General features: G+C 41.3%; 1 protein-coding gene across 3 annotated transcripts in view; it reads left to right on the forward strand.

The window, feature by feature from the left end:
- The window catches only part of KDM3A (lysine demethylase 3A), a 51,912-nt gene extending 33,413 nt beyond the window's left edge, over nt 1-18,499 (forward strand). For 2 of the 3 annotated variants that reach the window (XM_019749219.2, XM_019749220.2), the window contains exons 16-26: nt 488-683; nt 1,939-2,111; nt 2,464-2,700; nt 3,949-4,120; nt 7,182-7,269; nt 7,967-8,097; nt 15,190-15,309; nt 15,389-15,528; nt 16,476-16,652; nt 16,735-16,869; nt 17,796-18,499. In XM_019749219.2, the coding sequence (XP_019604778.2) occupies nt 488-683; nt 1,939-2,111; nt 2,464-2,700; nt 3,949-4,120; nt 7,182-7,269; nt 7,967-8,097; nt 15,190-15,309; nt 15,389-15,528; nt 16,476-16,652; nt 16,735-16,869; nt 17,796-17,876 (1,650 nt within the window). In that variant the 3' untranslated portion in view covers nt 17,877-18,499. The remainder of the gene's footprint in view (nt 1-487; nt 684-1,938; nt 2,112-2,463; nt 2,701-3,948; nt 4,121-7,181; nt 7,270-7,966; nt 8,098-15,189; nt 15,310-15,388; nt 15,529-16,475; nt 16,653-16,734; nt 16,870-17,795) is intronic. The other variant, XM_074332292.1, reaches the window with a different exon arrangement.
- The last annotated feature ends 350 nt before the right edge of the window (nt 18,500-18,849 follow it).

An 18,849-nucleotide genomic window follows, 5' to 3' on the forward strand; every position in this document is an offset into this window, starting at 1 on the left:
AGAAAATGTGTATATTTTCTTATGGTTGACATACAATATTATTCTACTTCAGCTTCATGTGTGTAGCGCATTGGTCAGGCATGACCAAGGCAGTTTTTCAAATAACAGAAACATAAGTGGTATGCTCTTTCTAGTTTTTTTTAAGTTTATTTGACTTCTTTTAAGAGATGTTCATCACATTTTAAAGCCCATTCCACTGTGTTAAATCAGGAGCATTTTCTTTTCTCTATATCCAGTTTGCTTCTGAAATCACAGCGTACCTTTTCTACCCTGCTTCATTTATTCATTCAGCAACCCTGTTTTAAGTGCCTGTTCAGGATACTGGGATGAGTTCCTAGGAGAGAGAGGCACAAACTGGTCATTTTAAAGCAAGATGGTAGATGGAGTGTTAAGGATATGTGTGAGTGTGAGATGGAAGGTAAGGGGAGAGGGTAAGAAAGGGGAAATATAATTTTGCAGCTTATGTAAAATTTCCTATTGCACTCAGACTTCCTTAGCTGGAGAAAAACCGACTCTTGGCTCCGTGCTCCAGCAGAACCCCTCGGTGTTGGAGCCAGTGGCTGTGGGTGGCGGAGCTGCCTCCAAGCCGGCCAGCAGCCTAAAGCCAGCCTGTCCAGCCAGCACATCTCCTTTAAACTGGCTGGCAGACCTGACCAGCGGGAATGTCAACAAAGAGAACAAGGGTGAGCATTTCCTGCTTTCCTGTGGCTTCTTGGGAACTTGAGTTCATTTGGAGAGGGGCTTGGCAACTTCAGTTGCTGTGAGAACAGTGGTTAGAAGTCGTGTACAAGGAAAGGGGTTCTCTGTAGTCGCCCTGAGACCTGACGCAAATGCAGGTGTTTTCAAAAGGAAGCACCAGTGAGGAGAACTCTACATAAGATTGAGATTGAGATTTTTGTTTGTTTGTTTTTTATCCTTACTCAATATACAGTTCCTATTTTGTCTACATTGGAATGTTCTGGCTTCAGTTTTATTTTTTTCATCTGTGCTGTTGTCTCAGGATGCTTGATGATAGTATAAAGAACATGGCCTTTAGAATCAGGTAATTAGATTAAAATTTACATCATTCTGCTTTCTGGCTATGTTAAAGAAAAATTGCAGGTCAGTTTCTTTCATGCAAAGGTCTTAAACAAAATTTCAGTGAATAAAATTCAACACTATAAATAAAGGAGTTATACAGCGTGAACAAGGGCTTCAGAAATGCAGGTGTAGTTAAACGTTAAAAAAGTAGGAGAAAAATCATATGACGAGACACAGGAAAAAAGTAAAATTCAATACTTGTTCATGATTTTTTAAAAAAACTCTTAAATTAGGAACAGAAGGGAATATCCTTAATATAATGAGTTTCTACAATAAAACTGATAGTTTCTACAATAAAACATCATAAATAATGATTTAATTTTTTGAATTGGTTGAGTATTTTATTTATTGTTTTCCTATCTTCAGGAAAAAGACAAGCATACCTGCTATCACTATTAACATTGTACTAGAAGCCCCAGCTATTGCATTAAAACAGACAAACAAACAAGATAGTAGGATTGGAAAGAAAGAGATAAATCTGTTGATATTTGTAGACAATCTGATTATACATGTGTAAAATCTGAAAGAGGCTATATTTAATAAACATGTCTATCAACGTTGTTAGTTACAGTGTTAATTTACAAAACTCAATTGTATTTTATATACCAGGAACAAACAAATAGAAAATGGAAGTTTAAAAAATACCATTTATCATAGTAGTGCCTTGAATGTTAGATACTTGTTATATTCATACCAGTTGGAAATCCTTGTCTAAATCAATGTCATTAGTATTTATCATCTTAAGTTTTGGTTGTAATAAATGAAACCAAGTTCCAAATTAATTCTGTTAAATGAAGACTAGTAGGGGATTTGCCGTTCAGAATGCTTTTCCATCTGGATATTTTTGGTTTTTTTTAGAAAAACAACCAATGATGCCAATTTTAAAGAATGAAATCAAATGCCTTCCACCCCTCCCCCCTTTGAGCAAATCCAGCACAGTCCTCCATACTTTCAACAGCACAATTTTGACACCTGTAAGCAACAACAATTCTGGTTTCCTCCGAAATCTCTTGAATTCCTCTACAGGAAAGGTATGCATTTGTTTTATGTTTGTACCCGGCCGAGTAAAGATGAGTATAGGCAGAACAGCAAGAGACTAGAGAAATTGAAACGAAAAGTAGAAAGAGGGAGTGAATCCTAGGCTTTCCTTCATTGGTACAGAAGGCCGTGTCATTGGCAGGTGGGCTTCACAGGGTTGTAGTACTGGGCTGGGCCATTTTCTCCTGTTATGTCTTCTCCTGTACCCACTTCTATGAGTTGTGATGTCAAGTGGGGGAAGGTCTCTGCTGGATATGCAGTGTGTACTCATCCTACCATTATAGGAATGAGGTTTTGATGGTAGGGAACGACATATTTAAGACTTGTGTTCTTCCTTAAATTCAGACAGAAAATGGACTCAAGAATACACCAAAAATCCTTGATGACATCTTTGCCTCTTTGGTACAAAATAAGACTTCCTCTGATTTATCTAAGAGGCCTCAAGGACTGACGATCAAGCCCAGCATTCTGGGCTTTGACACTCCTCACTATTGGCTGTGTGATAATCGTTTGCTGTGCTTGCAAGATCCCAACAACAAGAGCAACTGGAACGTGTTTAGGGAGTGCTGGAAACAAGGGCAGGTAAGAGGGTCCTCTGCTCCCCCTTCTCAGTACCTTTGGCAGACTCCGACAACCCCACCCAACCATCCCCCCCACCAATTGTAGGTGGTATATACTTTGTCTTCTATTTTTGTACTTTATTGTTTAGAGTGAATATCATTAAGGCAGAGTGTGGCTGTGAGTCTTATTTTTTTCAGCAGACATTCCTGAACTGTCTTTTCCAATGAGGTTTTGATTGCTTCTGAGCAGTCATCATTGAATTTTTCATGAGACCAATCTGGACTCAGTGATTCTTGCGCGTGATAAAGCTCAACAGGTGAAGTGGGAGTATGACTTAGGAGGCTGATGGGATTTGGAGGATTAGACAAAATGAGATAATTGTGTGTCCCTCTTCCATGAATTAAAACCTTGTGCTGAAGGCAGTTTTAGGTGGGCCAGAGCCAAGTGGTGTCATCTCGTAATTGGCTTGGAGTCCCCCAAGGGGCCTGCTTTACAGGGCAGCGTTGTTCCTTCTTAAGTTTTGTTCGATAGTTTAGGAAATCAATGGCTTTGTATACCTGCTCCTCTGCTTTCTTGTTTTGGCTTTTGTTTTCTGAATGTTTGGCTTCTGTTCTGGGCCAAATGGAGTCCTCGCTCAAGGAACACTTTGCTCTTAGACAAGGCCAGGACTTGGGGAACTGCCACATAGAAAAATGTATGTATTTAAATTAACAACAACAAAAAATCCTAATTTGCTCGTGATGACAGTGACTGAGTACAGACCACCAGCATGGATAACATAATGTTTAAACACAATTTGAACTCATTGCCAATATTTTAGTCAGGCTGTTTCACGTGAGGATCAGGATTTCTGGGTTGTCTTAGATAATCAAAGGACTTGGCAACCTTCGGTCCATATTCCTGACTGGAGGCCAGTGGCAGCGCCTTGTTTGGAGGAGGCTCTCCTGCCAGCCTTTGTCTCTCCTTCACATCTTCTGCTCCCCTGGGCCTTGGCGCTGGTATTCTGTAAATAAGGGGATCTGAGTCAGAAGGTGTGATCCTTGCCCCTAGAGACTTACTAATGTAGTTTGAGGGCAAGGGGTGTGTGTAACCGATGAGTGGTGAAGACGAGGAATGCTGTGGGAGCTCAGAGGACTAAGCTGGCACTTTGGGATCTGAGACTGGGTGAGCCACAGAGAAACAAACCAGCAGCGGTTTGAATGGGAGCTGCCTCTGGTGTGGGGACAGAGCTGGGGGAGTACAAACTAAAGTCTCCGTTCTCTTCTTTAGCCAGTGATGGTGTCGGGAGTGCATCACAAACTGAACACTGAACTTTGGAAACCTGAATCCTTCAGGAAAGAGTTTGGAGGTCAGGAAGTCGACCTAGTTAATTGTAGAACCAATGAAATCATCACAGGAGCCACAGTAGGAGACTTCTGGGATGGATTTGAAGATGTTCCAAGTAGGTATTAAAGGCTTTTTATGGGGTGTTGAGGATGTGAAAGGGGCCAGAAATAGCAGGAGTCGGAGACTCTTTGGTGGCAACAACATCGTTTTCCAGGATTTTGGTGTTTAAAATTAGTGTCTTCTCTTCTCCTCCACTTTCAGTTTACAAAATTTATGTTTCTGAACTGAGACAGATTCCCTTTGTAGTTTCTTAGGAAGGTGAGGTTTTGGTCGTCTGTTCTTCAGGGGCCTCCATGTCCATCCTGTGACAGGAACGCTGTGCTTCAGCCTGTGCCCAGCGGGAGGGGAACACAAAGCCAGCGCTTATGACTCAAGGCTGGTGGTTTTATTTATGTGCATCTCACTTTCGAACATCCTTTTTTTTTTCTTCTTCAGTTTTTATTATTGTTTAACAAGGTAAGTAGGCCTGAAAGTGCCAGGGAACGGGAATTCATTTAATACAAGTCTGGTCTCCGCGTCACTGTCTACTTCATCTGGGTGGGAGGCGTGTGCCTGTGCAGAGGTGTGGCCTTTTGTGTGGATCAGCCAGTCTCAATTGTTTCCACGAACTGGAAGACTGCACTGGGCTCTGGTCCACGTCAGCACAGCCCTGGGTCACCCCAATCCCTGCTGGAAGAGTGGCCGGTTCATGCTTTAGACTCAGTGATTGAAGTCAGCTCATTCATCACTGTCATTCTTTTTAGACATACTTTCACATTTTAATCACCTTTCATATTCCATGTTACTCACATTTACAGGTTAGGGGCCATACTTTCAACAACTTTATAACAGAGTTATAACTAAATCTTACATAAGATATGATGGGGTTTTCCATAGGTGCATGCTAAGATGGAGTTTCAGATGTAAGATAATTTACCTAGGGATCAATATCTGTGAAATAAAGAGAGAGGTGGGCAGGAAAAGGAGTCAGCTGCAATGCAGACTCAACAAAGCCTCAGCCAGGGTGTAGGGAGTTCTGGAGCAACTATCAGCCCTTGTTGTCTCAGATTGGGCCGAAGTGGGAAATGTTAGAGCCTGTACCTCCTACCTCCCTCACTCTCTAGATGCTGGTGCCTTGGGAAGGCAGCGACCTGGTGACTCAGCTCTCCGCAGCAGAGGCAGACCCAGCTGTGTCTGGGCAGCACGTACTTTGAAGGGGCTCTAACGGCACAGCAACCACAGTGTGCTTTCCAGTTAGGCCTGGGTTTACAACCTGACTCGTGATAAGTGCTTGCTATTATATGAGCTTGCTGATTTAGTTTTTCTGCGGCTCACACTTCCTCATGCCTACAAATGGTTGGGGCAGCCCAGAGTCAGCCCCAGCCTGCCTTTCCCATTCTGTTGCACACATCCCAGCGTGCCTCCCACACTGAAGTGCTGCTGGGGTTCTGAACATACACTGTGCCCTGTGATTTCCTGTCTTTGTTGCCCCCTCAAGTGTGCACCTATTTAAAGTAGGTTATGGAACAGTGCTTGGTTGACCGTAGAACACTCTACAAATATTAGTCCTCAGGAGTACAAGCTCTGAAGTCAAGCCCGGTTCCGGTTCCAATTCTGCTAGATGACATAGGGTATCTGTCAATTTCCTCATCGAAAATTGAGACTATTAAATAGTACTTAATCTCATTTGGATATTGGGTTTAGTTGTATGGATTAAATCATTGAAACACTTAGCAGAGACTGGAACACAGCAAGAAATGAAATAATAGTTGTCATTGCTGTTAATCACAATTATCAATGTATCTTTTCCAATTAGAGCTCCTTGGTTCTTGTTTCCTTGGCATTACCACAATAGGTAATAGTTCTGACGGCTACAAGAAAATAGTTCTGACTGAACCCTGTGTGTTACATCCAGAAGATTGGGGGTCAGGGACTGGGCCTTGTTGGCCCTAGTTCTCCCTGGACAGAACATCAGAGTCTCTCTGAGTAAAGCAGGTCATTTCTTTTTCATGCTAGCCTCAGAAAACTGGCTTTTTTCTGTGTCATTTGATTGTTAACGTGCATTGCTGTTTGTTAGTTGGGGAGCTGCTTACTTCTTCCAGAACTCTGGATGTAAGGAGGAGACTGGAACTGAGTGAGAGGGACAACTGTCAGGGCACCACCTATATGTAATGGGGAAAAGGGAGTGGCTGAAATCTCAGAATGAGTGGCAGTTTAATAAGCATCTAGAATAGACAGAGTCCGGATACAAATGAGTTGGTGATCTTTATTTTGCTGCCTCCTGGGTATGAATGGTTTTTTTGGCACTGTAGAAAATGGTTAGGAATTGACAGAAGGGAATATTAAAGAAAAATATCATTTGTATACTAAATGTATCAGGTTATGAACATTTTGCAGAGATAAATAAATTTTATTTGCATTGGTAAGCATAAAATGCTAATTTGGGGGCTGGCCCGGTGGCTCAGGCGGTTAGAGCTCCGTGCTCCTAACTCCGAAGGCTGCCGGTTCGATTCCCACATGGGCCAGTGGGCTCTCAACCACAAGGTTGCCAGTTCAATTCCTCGAGTCCCGCAAGGGATGGTGGGCTCTGCCCCCTGCAACTAAGATTGAACACGGCACCTTGAGCTGAGCTGCCTCCCGGATGGCTCAGTTGTTGGTTGGAGCATGGGCTCTCAACCACAAGGTTGCCAGTTCAATTCCTCGAGTCCCGCAAGGGATGGTGGGCAGCGCCCCCTGCAACTAAAATTGAACACGGCACCTTGAGCTGAGCTGCCGCTGAGCTCCCGGATGGCTCAGTTGGTTGGAGCGCGTCCTCTCAACCACAAGGTTGCCGGTTCGACTCCCGCAAGGGATGGTGGGCTGTGCCCCCTGCAACTAGCAACGGCAACTGGACCTGGAGCTGAGCTGCGCCCTCCACAACTAAGACTGAAAGAACAACAACTTGAAGCTGAACAGAACCCTCCACAACTAAGATTGAAAGGACAACAATTTGACCATTGTTCCCCAATAAAGTCCTGTTCCCCTTCCCCAATAAAATCTTTAAAAAAAAAATAAAAAAAAATGCTAATTTACCATTTATTTTGGTCTGTTTCTGAGTTATGAATAGTAACAGTTCAGTTATTTGGGTTATTTTTCAGACCGATTGAAAAACGATAAAGAACCAATGGTGTTGAAACTTAAGGACTGGCCACCAGGAGAAGACTTTAGAGATATGATGCCTTCCAGGTATGATTATGGATTTGGGGGTAGCTAATTCTGTCCTTGATTTGGTACCATAAATTCTTTTTTGAGACGGTGAGAAAATAGTTTTCAGGGAAATATGAACGTTCCCATAGTTTTACTGGTGCTGGTTTTTCATTTCTAGTCTGTAAACTTTGGAGATACGTATTTTTAAGTGAGATGAAGAAGTTACTGGCTTTTAGAACTGGTTGTCCAATGAAAGGTTCCCCGGTAGTGCCCTTCCAGAGAAGATGCAGCTCGGGTGTGCGAGTGCTGGGTTAGAGGCAGTAGTGGGATCTGACATGCCAGGGGTCAGGGCCATATAGCGATGTCATTGCATTAGACAACAAGACAGCAGATTGGTAGGTTCATTTTCATGATTTGAGCTCATGCCTTAGAAAGGCTCCTCAGAACTAATGAATAATACATCCCTGAGCGTCCTTATCTTTAGGAATTTATTTCTCAAATCTGTTGGCAAATATTTCATATCATTTTGATATGTGTGTGTGGTATAGGAGAGGGAGGAGACATCCTTAGTCGTAACCACTGTAATTTTAATTTTAAATATTGTTAACATTAGCTATTTCCATCTTCATGAACACAGATTTTTTTGTTTCTTCCTTTTGTGTAAAAGGAGCAAAACAAATAACAATAATGAATTAGAAGGGCAAGCTTATTTTTCAAATTCTTTGTTTTGTACTAGGTTTGATGATCTGATGGCCAACATCCCACTGCCTGAGTACACACGGAGAGATGGCAAACTGAACTTGGCCTCTAGGCTGCCAAACTACTTTGTTAGGCCAGATCTGGGTCCCAAGATGTATAATGCTTATGGTAAGGAGGAAATGGCTAACTTGAAAAAATTATAATGGAAATAAAGCAAATAAAAATGTTTGGAAAATTGATTTTTGGAGAGGAAGAGATGAAAAACATCTATAATCTTAACATTTAACATAGCAATAGGCTTCATTTTTGCATATTTTCTTTCATTCCTTGGCCACATGTATGTGTACTTCATAGTTGTAGTTGTAGGGCATATGCAATTGTTTGTTTTTCTCTTTTCTATATTTAATATTATGTTGTAAAATCTTTACATGTTCCTTAATAATCCTTTTAAAAATTTTTAATTAAGTTTATTAGGGTAACTAGTTAAAAACATAAAATTCAGAAGTACAACTTTTTTATTTTTTCATCTACAGTTGACATTCAATAGTATATTAGTTTCAGGTGTGCCACAAAGTGGTTAGAAATTTATGTAACTTACAAAGTGATCACACCAAGAAATGTAGTACCCATCTGACAGCATACATAGTTATTACAGTATTATTGATTATATTTTCCCTATGCTGTACTTTACATCTCTGTGACATTTTTGTGACTACCAGTTTGTATTTCTTAATCACTTACCTTTTTCACTCATCTCCTCAACCCACCTCCAACCTGGCAGCCATCAGTTTCTACTCTGTATCTATGAGTCTGTTTCTGTGTTTGTTCATTTATTTTATCCTTTAGATTCCACATGATAATATGGTATTTGTCTCTCTCTGTCTGACTTAGTTCACTTAGCATAATACCCTCTAGATCCATCCATGTTGTTGTAAATAGTAAGATTCGTTGTTTTTTTATGGCCGACTAATATTCCATTGTAAATACGTACATCTTATTTATCTAATTGTCTATCATGGACACTTAGGTTGCTTCCATATCTTGGCTATTGTAAATAATACTTCAATGAACAGATGGATGCACATGTCCCTTCGAAGTAGTATCTTGGGTTTTTTTTTAATAAATACCCAGAAGTGGGGTTACCGGGTCCTTCTTTGTTTCTTGTTATAGCCTTTGCTTTTAAAGTCTGTTTTGTCTGGTATAAGTATTGCTACACCAGCTTTTTTTAATTTGTTTCCATTTTCATGAAATATCTTATTACATCCCTTTACTTTCAGTCTATGTGTGTCTTTTGATCTGAAGTGAGTCTCTTGTAGGCAGCACATATGTGGGTCTTGTTTTCTTCTCCATTCAGCCACCCTATCTTTTGATTGGAGCATTTAATCCATTTACATTGAAAATAATTGTTGATAGATATGTAGTTATTGCCATTATATTATTCATATTTTTTATCTTGTTTCTTCTTAAAGAAGTTTAACTTTTCTTGTAATACTGGTTTGGTGGTGGTGAACTCCTTTACTTTTTCTTGTCTGGGAAGCGTTTTATCTGTCCTTTGATTCTAAATGATAGCTTTGCTGGGTAGTGTAATCTTAATTATAGGTCCTTATTTTTCATCACTTTGAATATTTCCTGCCACTTCCTTCTAACCTGCAAAGTTTTCTATTGAGAAATAAGCCGGCAGTCTTATGGGAGTTCCCTTATAGGTAACTGCTTTTCTCTTGCTGCTTTTAAGATTCTGTCTTTGTCTTTAATCTTTGGCATTTTAACTATGATATGTCTTGGTGTGAGCATCTTTGAGTTCATCTTGTTTGGGACCCTCTGTGCTTCCTGGGCTTGTATGTCTATTTCCATTGTCAGGTTAGGGAAGTTTCCCGTCATTATTTCTTCAAATAGGTTTTCAATTTCTTGCTCTCTTCTCCTTCTGGTACCCCTATGATGCAAATGTTAGTACACTTGATTTTGTCCCAGTGGCCCCTTAAAGTATCCTCATTTTTTTGTATTCTTTGCTCTTTTTCCTGTCTGATTGGGTGTTTTCTACCACCTTAAGTTCCAAATAGCTGATTCCATCCTCTGCTTCATCTAATCTACTGTTGATTCCCTCTACTGTATTGTTCATACCTGACTGGTTCTTTTTTATGTTTTCTATCTCAATTTTTATGTTTCCTATCTCTTTCTTGAAGTTCTCACTGAGATCATTGAGAATCCTTACAATCAGTATTTGGAACTCCACATCTGGTAGATTACTTATCTCCATTTTGTTTAGTTATTTTTCCTGGAGCTTTGTCTGTTCTTTTGTTTGGGACACATTTCTTTGTCTACCCATATTGGCTCCCTCCCTGTGTTTGTTTCTATGTACAAGTGTTAGGTAGAGCTGCTATGTCTCCTGATCTTAGTAGACTGGACTTACTAATAAATGTTCTGTGGGTCACAGTGGCACAGTCTCCCTATTCACCTTAGTTGGGTGTCAGGTGTGTCCCTTGTGAGGGTTGTGTGTGTCCTCCTCTTGTAGTTGAGCCTTGGTTGCTGTTTTCACATCAGTTGGAGGGAATTGATCCTCAGGCTGATTGGTTGTGAGGACTGGCCATGACTATACAGGGTGAGCTATTGTACAGGGCCTCACCCTAAGTAGCAGAATTTGTTTTAGCAGGGCTCTGGTGCCTACCGAGTCTGCCCTTTGGGTGTGTCTTTTGGGGAGGTGGTTGGGTGGTGCTCTGGTGTGGTCTGAGACTGGCCACCGTGTGTTTTTGTTCTGGGGCCACTTGGAAGGGGCTCTGGTGCAGACCAAGGGCAGCTGCTGCCTGTGCCCTGCCCAGGGCCACTTGGTATGTGCTACAAAGTGATATGCAGAGAAGTCCACAACATGAGGCAATACAGGCCGTTTGTATAGAAAAAAGCCACTGGAAGTGGCTTGGGTGGTCCTGCAAGTTGGGTGAGGTGGGGTCTCAGGGAATCACCAGGACTGGGTGAACAGTGTTCACCATGTTGATGGACACTCAGCTATGGTGGCCACCTTCATCTACATGCTGGATGGGGATGGGTGGGGATCAACAAAAGAATAATGGCTTCTGCTAGTGCTTCTGTCAGGGAGAAGCCAGAGAAGCTGCCCCTCCCTGAAGCCAGATAATTCCATTCCTTTTCATATGTCCCTGGCACCTTTGGTGCTGCTACCCCAGAGCTGGAGCTCAGAGCACACATCAGTGAGTATGTAGATGCACGGGCCCTTTAAGAGAAATGCCTGGGACTCCGGCAGCCCTCCGTCTCACTCAGCCACAATCTGCTGGTTTTCACAGCCAGAAGTTAGGGGAATTCTCTTTCCACACTGGATCCCTGGGCTGGGAGCCTGGTGTGGGCCTGCGACCCCTTGCTCTTCAGAGAGGAACTTGTACAGCTGAAATATCGCTCTCAAATTTTAACCGTCACACATGGGTGTGGGACCAGCTCATTCAGCATCTCCGCCCCTCCCACCAGTCTCGATGTGGCTACTTCTGTATGTCCTTAGTTATACGACTTCTGTTTGGCTAGATTTCAGGCTATTCTCTATGGTTTTTCTGTAGTTTATTTGTAATTTTGATGTGGTCGTGAGAGGCCATAGTGTAAGGGTTTCAATAACACTCTGCCCTCCTTTTGGATGCTGAGCTCACTGGAGCCATGGTGGGTGTCGAGCTCCCTCTGAATCAGCCATCCTGTCCTTCCCCGATCTTATCTCCCCTACTCGATCCAATCTGCCCACCTTCAGATGTTCCAATGGGTGGATCTTTCAGGCGTGTTTGTGTGTTGAGTGGGGGACCCTTTATTGATTTATAGTTGTCCTACTTATAAATTTGAAGAGAGAAACAAAGGAGTCTTCTTGCTTTGCCATGATACTTCTATCACTATTACATTAGTCCTTTATAGTCTTTAGTAAAATAATTTTTAATAGTTGCATGATACATTGAATGAATGTAATTTTCTTAATAATTTCAGTCAAAGTTGCTGGGCATTTAGGTCAATTTGCAAGCATTCCAGATGTTTTAACATCTCTTCTTAAATGTAGTGTTCTGTGTTGATGGATGGTAGTTAGTTACTTAAGTTAGTATTTAAAGTATGCTTTGAATGGAGAGTTTGTTGTTTGGACATGACTCGATAAACTATCCAATAATAGGGGGGATTACTCAGGATAGAAATTGGTTTCTGCAGTTACTAGCTTCTTCTTCTGTCATAATTCCTGTGACCTTACTTACAGTTGGCTGTTTTGAAATGGTTATTTACCAATTTATTGCTGAATGAAGTTTCAGTTGTTTAGATCATTCAGTGAATTTGATTTAATGTTTTATACTATTTGGCCTCCGTTTTTCCAGTCCTTTTATAAGTTATTGTGATTGTATTCCTTCCTCCCATAGTTACTCCCAACTTTGATCTTTCAGACCTGAGGATGGTAGTCCTCTTGAAGAAAGGAGTCTTTGGTCTCTTTGCTTTGTTCTCCAGAGACTTTGGGGGTTGGGGGAGCAAGGGCTTGGACCTCGATGCCACAGTTCCGTTATGCTGGAGTCAGCCTGGGGCACCACAGGAGTAGGGCTAGGGAATGCTCTGAGAGGGGAGTTTCTGTTGGGAAACTCCCACAAACTAAATACCCAAGGTAGTTCTGCCAGGGTAGGTTGAGAAATGGTCTGTGGGAGAGAGGACATTGCAGGCAGAAGTCCCTTTGCCTATTCTCTTTGCTTCTCAGGTCTCAGATGAGAGAGCCCTAAATATGCAGTGGGTCTGTAGCATGTTCCCCGAGTTCCCTCCCTTCAGAGCAGATGAGTGGTCGGGATCTTGGGGCGTCCTCTGTTCACAGTGGCTGTTTACAATGAACTTAACATAAATGAAAGCATTTTCCACTAAAGTAAATGGTATAATGTTGCATAGTGTGATTATCCATGTTTTATTGAAATCATGAAGCTTTATAGGGTAGAAGTGGTTGTCTGAGAAGGCTTCAAAATAAATTGTGTGCTTGTTTTAAATAGCTTGGCAGCAGATCAAATTTTCCCTCTAGATTCCGATCGATAGATGGCAGTGGTATTCTATAAAAGCTTTTCCTATGATAAACTGGTTTCCATCCAGAGTAAGCAGTTAGGGATTGAAGAAAAAAAAAAGTGTTCATTTTCAAACACTTTCTACCTTATCATAAACATCATTAAAGAGTGATCATTTTTCAGAGGTTGGGTGACTGAGCTGTGCCTCCTCAGTCAGAGCAGGGTGAAAAGGCTTTTTGGAGAGATCACACAGTAAACCTTTATCCAGTTCCAACACCACTACCAGTTTTACAAATGGGGACCAGAACTTAAGGACAAATAAGCAAATAAGGGGGACATTGACCTGCTCAGGATCTCAAAGGGGCAGCTCGTGGCAGGTCTGCAACTAGGATGTGGCCCTCCTGATTTCCAGGTTAGATCCAATCTCCCTTTGTCTTTCCCCATCCCCCGTACTCTGCCACCCAGCGGCCCTGCTGTCAATTTAGGTTTCTTTTCATAAAAGTCCATGGTGTTTTGTTTCAGGATTTTCCATTTTCTGGGAATCCTTTCCCTGGAACCATTGTTTTTATAATCTCCGTCCCGTCTGATTTCAGGCTCCCTCAGTTTAGAGACTGGTTTTATCAATGTCACCCATAGCTGGGATTGGATAGACTTTAGGCTGATGGCTGGATAGGTGTCATTTCCCTCCTTGATTTGCACAACTTTTTTTTACTCGGTTTGGCACTGGCCAAACAGCAAGCAGTGTCTGACCAGCCTCTGAGACATGTACCCCTTTCCTCGCTTTTCTCCCAGCTCCATCTCCTCCCTTCCTGCCCTCAGTGTTAACCACCATTCTGAAGTTTATCATTCCCTTTTATAATTTTACCATATATATTTGTATTCCTGCAGAATATTCTTTCAGTTTTTAACCAGTTTTTAGCTTTATGTAAATTGAATCCAACTTGGATATTTGTCCATGCTGTCATATATAACTGTTCATTTCATTCATTTTCCTTCTATCATGATAATTGCTGTTTTCTTCGTAAATTTTAGTTTCTATTACAGAAATATTTTCCGAATGCACTCAAAACTTTAGAATCTAGTACACTAACTCCTGATTTACTCATCACACAGTTATAATAGCTATCAGTCTTTGCCATAGTTATTTCATTATCCTTTCTCTTTTTATTTTTCCTTTACCATTTTAAAACAAATCTCATGTATCTTATGATTTCTCCCTTATACCTCATGCTTCACCTAGTCCTAGGGCTGATATTTCAGCAAATTGGAAAGAAAAAAGCACAACAGGACCCTACGGCCATGGTCCCAGGTTGAAATTATGCCCCCCCTTCTGTGTATAGCTACTCCTAGAACTATAGGCCCCAGCAAGCCAGAGAGAAGTCCCGTGGGCTCCTCCAAACGAGAGGGCTTTTTCAGGAGCTGGCAGGTTAGAAAATGGCCTCTGCTTGCCCACCATAAGCTATGCTTCCCTCTGCTGCCCATTCAAGAAGCAGAGTCCTCATGTCAGGATGGGCCTTCCAAGGTGAATGCAGGACTTGACAAGCCTCGGTGACTGAGCAAGGTGAGCCTTCTCCTGTAGGGAAGAGATTGGAGTCTGGGACTGTGCGCCCCCATGGGGCCCTCATGCTCTGGCTCACCTCTTTTTCCCAGTTGAGGGAACCAAGGAACATATTGAGCATTGAGTGTAGAACCATTTGCGGTCCTAGCTTTGTATGTATGTGAGGAAGATTTCTCTTAGACTCCACACCCTGAGGGGACCTGGGGTTTATGTCTTGCGCCACAGCCCTCGAGGCTGTGGCAACCAAAGCTTGCGCTTACTTGGTTGAGCAAATGTCTGTTTGGCAAATCCCAGATTCAGTAGTCGGCTTTACCATTCCCGAGTCGTGCTTTCTAGCTTCGGCGTCTGAGTATTCTTTTCTTTCTAACACATTGATTTATTGAAAAAAAATTTTTTCAAAATTTCCTTTATGATTTTTAGTTGTTCTCAACAGGAGGGTCTGTCAGGGACCTATTTTACCTATCACCAGCAATGGAAGTCCTAGTATTAAGTCTTTTTTTATATATATATAGTTAAATATTTAGTAAGAGATGATTTTCTTTCAAATATGAAGGGATATAATAATTTAATATTAAATACTGTTCTCTTACTTTTCCATGATTAGAGAGGCAGCTTTTAAATTTTGTGAGCAGGTATCCCCCAGGGAGTGAGCAAGACTATGGCAGCCTTTGTTATCTTCAGTAAATTTATGGCATTATTTGTCTACAGGATTAATTACGCCAGAAGATCGGAAATTTGGAACAACAAATCTTCACTTAGATGTGTCTGATGCAGCCAATGTCATGGTCTATGTGGGGATTCCCAAAGGACAGGGTGACCAAGAAGAAGGTAGGTGCTGAGCAGAAACGCGGGGCTTGCTTTCTAAGCTGGAGACCCTAGTCTGATAACTTGCTTTCTCTTGCTCCAGAAGTCCTTAAAACAATCCAAGACGGAGATTCTGATGAACTCACAATAAAGCGATTTATTGAAGGAAAAGAGAAGCCAGGGGCCCTTTGGCATATATATGCTGCTAAGGACACGGAGAAGATCCGAGAATTCCTTAAAAAGGTGTGTTCTTTACCCTACGGCATGTGAAGAGAGACGTGGAGAATAGCAACACCACAAATTACTACATGGCAACAACTGACTGCGTAATTACCACAACCTCAAAAGTTAAATTCTGTGCATGTCAGATTAGATAGGATGAAGCTGGTTGCTAAGGAAGAGGATTTCTAATTGATTAGGCCCACACCTCTGAGAAGAGGAGCCCTTGTCTTTTTTCTTTTATCTGTGTTTTATATTAGAGTGCATTATATTAGAGCAAGAGCTGAATGTGGAAGTTCTAGGCAATGAAAAGATGGATGTACTCAGTTTTTAACCTGTTCACCAAGGAGGCCACTGGTTGCAGCTCGGGTATCTGGTTGGTATTCTTCAGTTGTTCATAAGCAATGGATATGGACACTCCTAGCCTGTTGCCTGTCACCAAGTAGGTCCTTAGCCAGCATTTGTTTGAATCAAAGTGTTCTGGCGAAGAGTCATTTGACTCTTCAAGAAAACCTGCTAGTCATCATATTGTTTCTTTGATAATATCACCCTGAGTCTGCCCGATACTGGGTCTAGAATAAACAAGCTTAATCTACAGCTATCTTTGGGACTCCTTTGTAATTCAGACTGTTATGTGAATACAGGATTTTATTAACTAAAAAAATGCAAGTCTATTTCCAAGGAGCTTGAGCCAATTTATATTCAGAAGTCTTGACCAAAATATTGTCCAAATACAGTATTTATAAAAATATACAGACTGCCAGTCACGGTTTATAGGAAAGCCACATTTTCTTTCAGTCCCTCCTTAGTTCATTCAATTGATGTCTTTGAGTACTACTTGTCTCTTTGTGCCAAGGGCGCTTATAGTAAAGAAGGCCTGACATTTAGCTCCCCACACTGTTCAGGGGGCAAATGCCCTCTTTGGACCTTAGCATGTTGCTCAGTTTCATAATATTTTGAATATTTTCTAGGTATCAGAAGAGCAAGGTCAAGAAAACCCAGCAGACCATGACCCCATTCATGACCAGAGCTGGTATCTAGACCGATCACTAAGAAAGCGTCTTCATCAAGAGTATGGCGTTCAAGGCTGGGCTATTGTACAGTTTCTTGGGGATGTGGTATTTATCCCAGCAGGAGCTCCACATCAGGCAAGAACCATTGCTTTGTTCTTTGTTCTCAGTACACTACAAACTTTTGTGGGTGTTACTGATGTGGCTTGTTATTTTCCAGGTTCATAACTTATATAGCTGTATCAAAGTGGCTGAAGATTTTGTTTCTCCGGAGCATGTTAAACACTGCTTCTGGCTTACTCAGGAATTCCGTTATCTGTCACAGACTCACACCAATCATGAAGATAAATTACAGGTAAAAATAGTACTGGTTTCTTGCATTCTCTGACTCTGACCTTATGAAGAGAGTGAACTCAGGTGGTAGATGAGAGTAAAGGGGATCAAATATATGGTGATGGAAAGAGAACTGACTCTGGGTGGTGAACACACAATGTGATACATAGATGATATATTAACAGAATTGCACACCGGAAATCTATGTAACTTTACTAACAGTTGTCACCCCAATAAACTTTGATTTGAAAAAAAAAAAAAGAGTGAACTCACACTTGGTACGGTGAGTTGAGGACCTGGCTTTAATTCCGCTGTCTGCTTAGGCAAAGGAAGAACAAACAAAGGAACTCTAACCTTGGTTTGATATTTTTAGGCTCTGTAAGGGACTATGCCCAAAGGGAAAGTCTTAATATTAAAAATGAATAGATCTGACTTCTGATCCTGGCTCAGCTGCCAGACGTGGGTCTTGAACAGAGACCTTTAGTGCTGCAGTTTTCTCACCCTTTGTAGAGCAGGACAGAATCTCTGGGACCCAAAGAGGGTCTAGACGATAGGGTGGGATTTTTAGAGGCTTTTAATAGTAAACTATGTAAAATAATTTCATGTTTGGAAAACGAGGGGACGATATAAACTCTGAAAAATAAAACGGTACCTTTGCACTTGCGTCTCTCTACACTCACTACGGGTAGGGTCATGTGACATCAGAGCCTGTGGAAAGGGGAAAATAAGCTTTTAAGTTCTTCAAAGGAGGCATGGGTTTAAAATGTATATGAAATATTGGCTTGCCTAAAGGAGCCCAGGGACCTTTCAAGTACTGACATTTCATATTGAATATTGAGTTTTAAATTCCGAGAGAATGATAATAAACTTGGTAGGGGCAAAGTTTACTTTTAGTAATGGATATTAGATTTAACAGTAAACTGACCATATTTTCTCCCATTCCTTTAGGTGAAGAATGTTATCTACCATGCAGTGAAAGATGCAGTTGCTATGCTGAAAGCCAGTGAAGCTAGTTTCAGCAAACCCTAAGGCTCCCCAGAGACGCCGTACTGTACATTGGAAGTGAATACTGGCAGCTGTTCAAACTCTTCAGGCAGGATTCCTGTGGACTTTGAGATTCGTGTTACCTCATCTTCTTTTTTAAACTGTACCTGGTGAGGGTACTCTGTCTAATGTATATTTCTAGTGTTTACAGACACTAAATGTGTATATGTAGTTACTATTTACCAAACATGCATCCTTAAACTGTGACTTCTCACCTAGTGCAGAACTACCAAGCTGTAAAAGTAAAACCTCTTATCAGCTCTGGAACAATTCCTGAAGTTATTCTCCATCTGTTTGGTTGAACAGCTTAGTCAAAATGGGTTATAACTATTAGGAATAACTGCGCAGTTTATTTGGGTTGTATTTTGTTTTTGTGTCTGTCTCAGTATCCCCTCCCCCACCTCTTAGGGTTTAGAAGAGCAGTGGAGGAAATGACAGTTAACGATGCTGTTCTTACTGTTTTGCATTATGACTGGCATTATATGGCAGAAATCAACTACTGTACAATTCTTGGGGTTAACAAGCTTTCATTAAATGGAGTTTTAATTTAAATGGCGCTTTGCTAATTTTAAGTGTTAAGCATTTTGCATTAAAGTATTCATATAATATTTTGACTCAATTTATTGGCATTTTCCTCAGTTGTGGATTCCACACACCTTTCATCAAATGTGACAGATATAAGAGATTGTTCCAGGACCTCATCTGATAAGCAAAAAAATTAGATGCCATAGTGATGTCTGAGTAATTATTACAATGCTAACATGGGAAAAAGTTTCTACCCAGCCAGGTAGAAACGCTGTCACACTTGGAAAGAAACACCACCAATAAACTCAATTTAGAAGCGGGAATTAACAAGAAAACCTCCAAGAAATCGTGACTGGTTAAATGGTTCCAAAAAGAAGATCAAAATACTTTGTCTTTCTTCTGACCCTTCATAATTTAAGAGTTTACAAAGAAA

The sequence above is a fragment of the Rhinolophus sinicus genome, linkage group LG05, assembly GCF_036562045.2.
Source record: "Rhinolophus sinicus isolate RSC01 linkage group LG05, ASM3656204v1, whole genome shotgun sequence".
In the NCBI taxonomy this organism is placed as follows: Eukaryota; Metazoa; Chordata; class Mammalia; order Chiroptera; family Rhinolophidae; genus Rhinolophus; species Rhinolophus sinicus.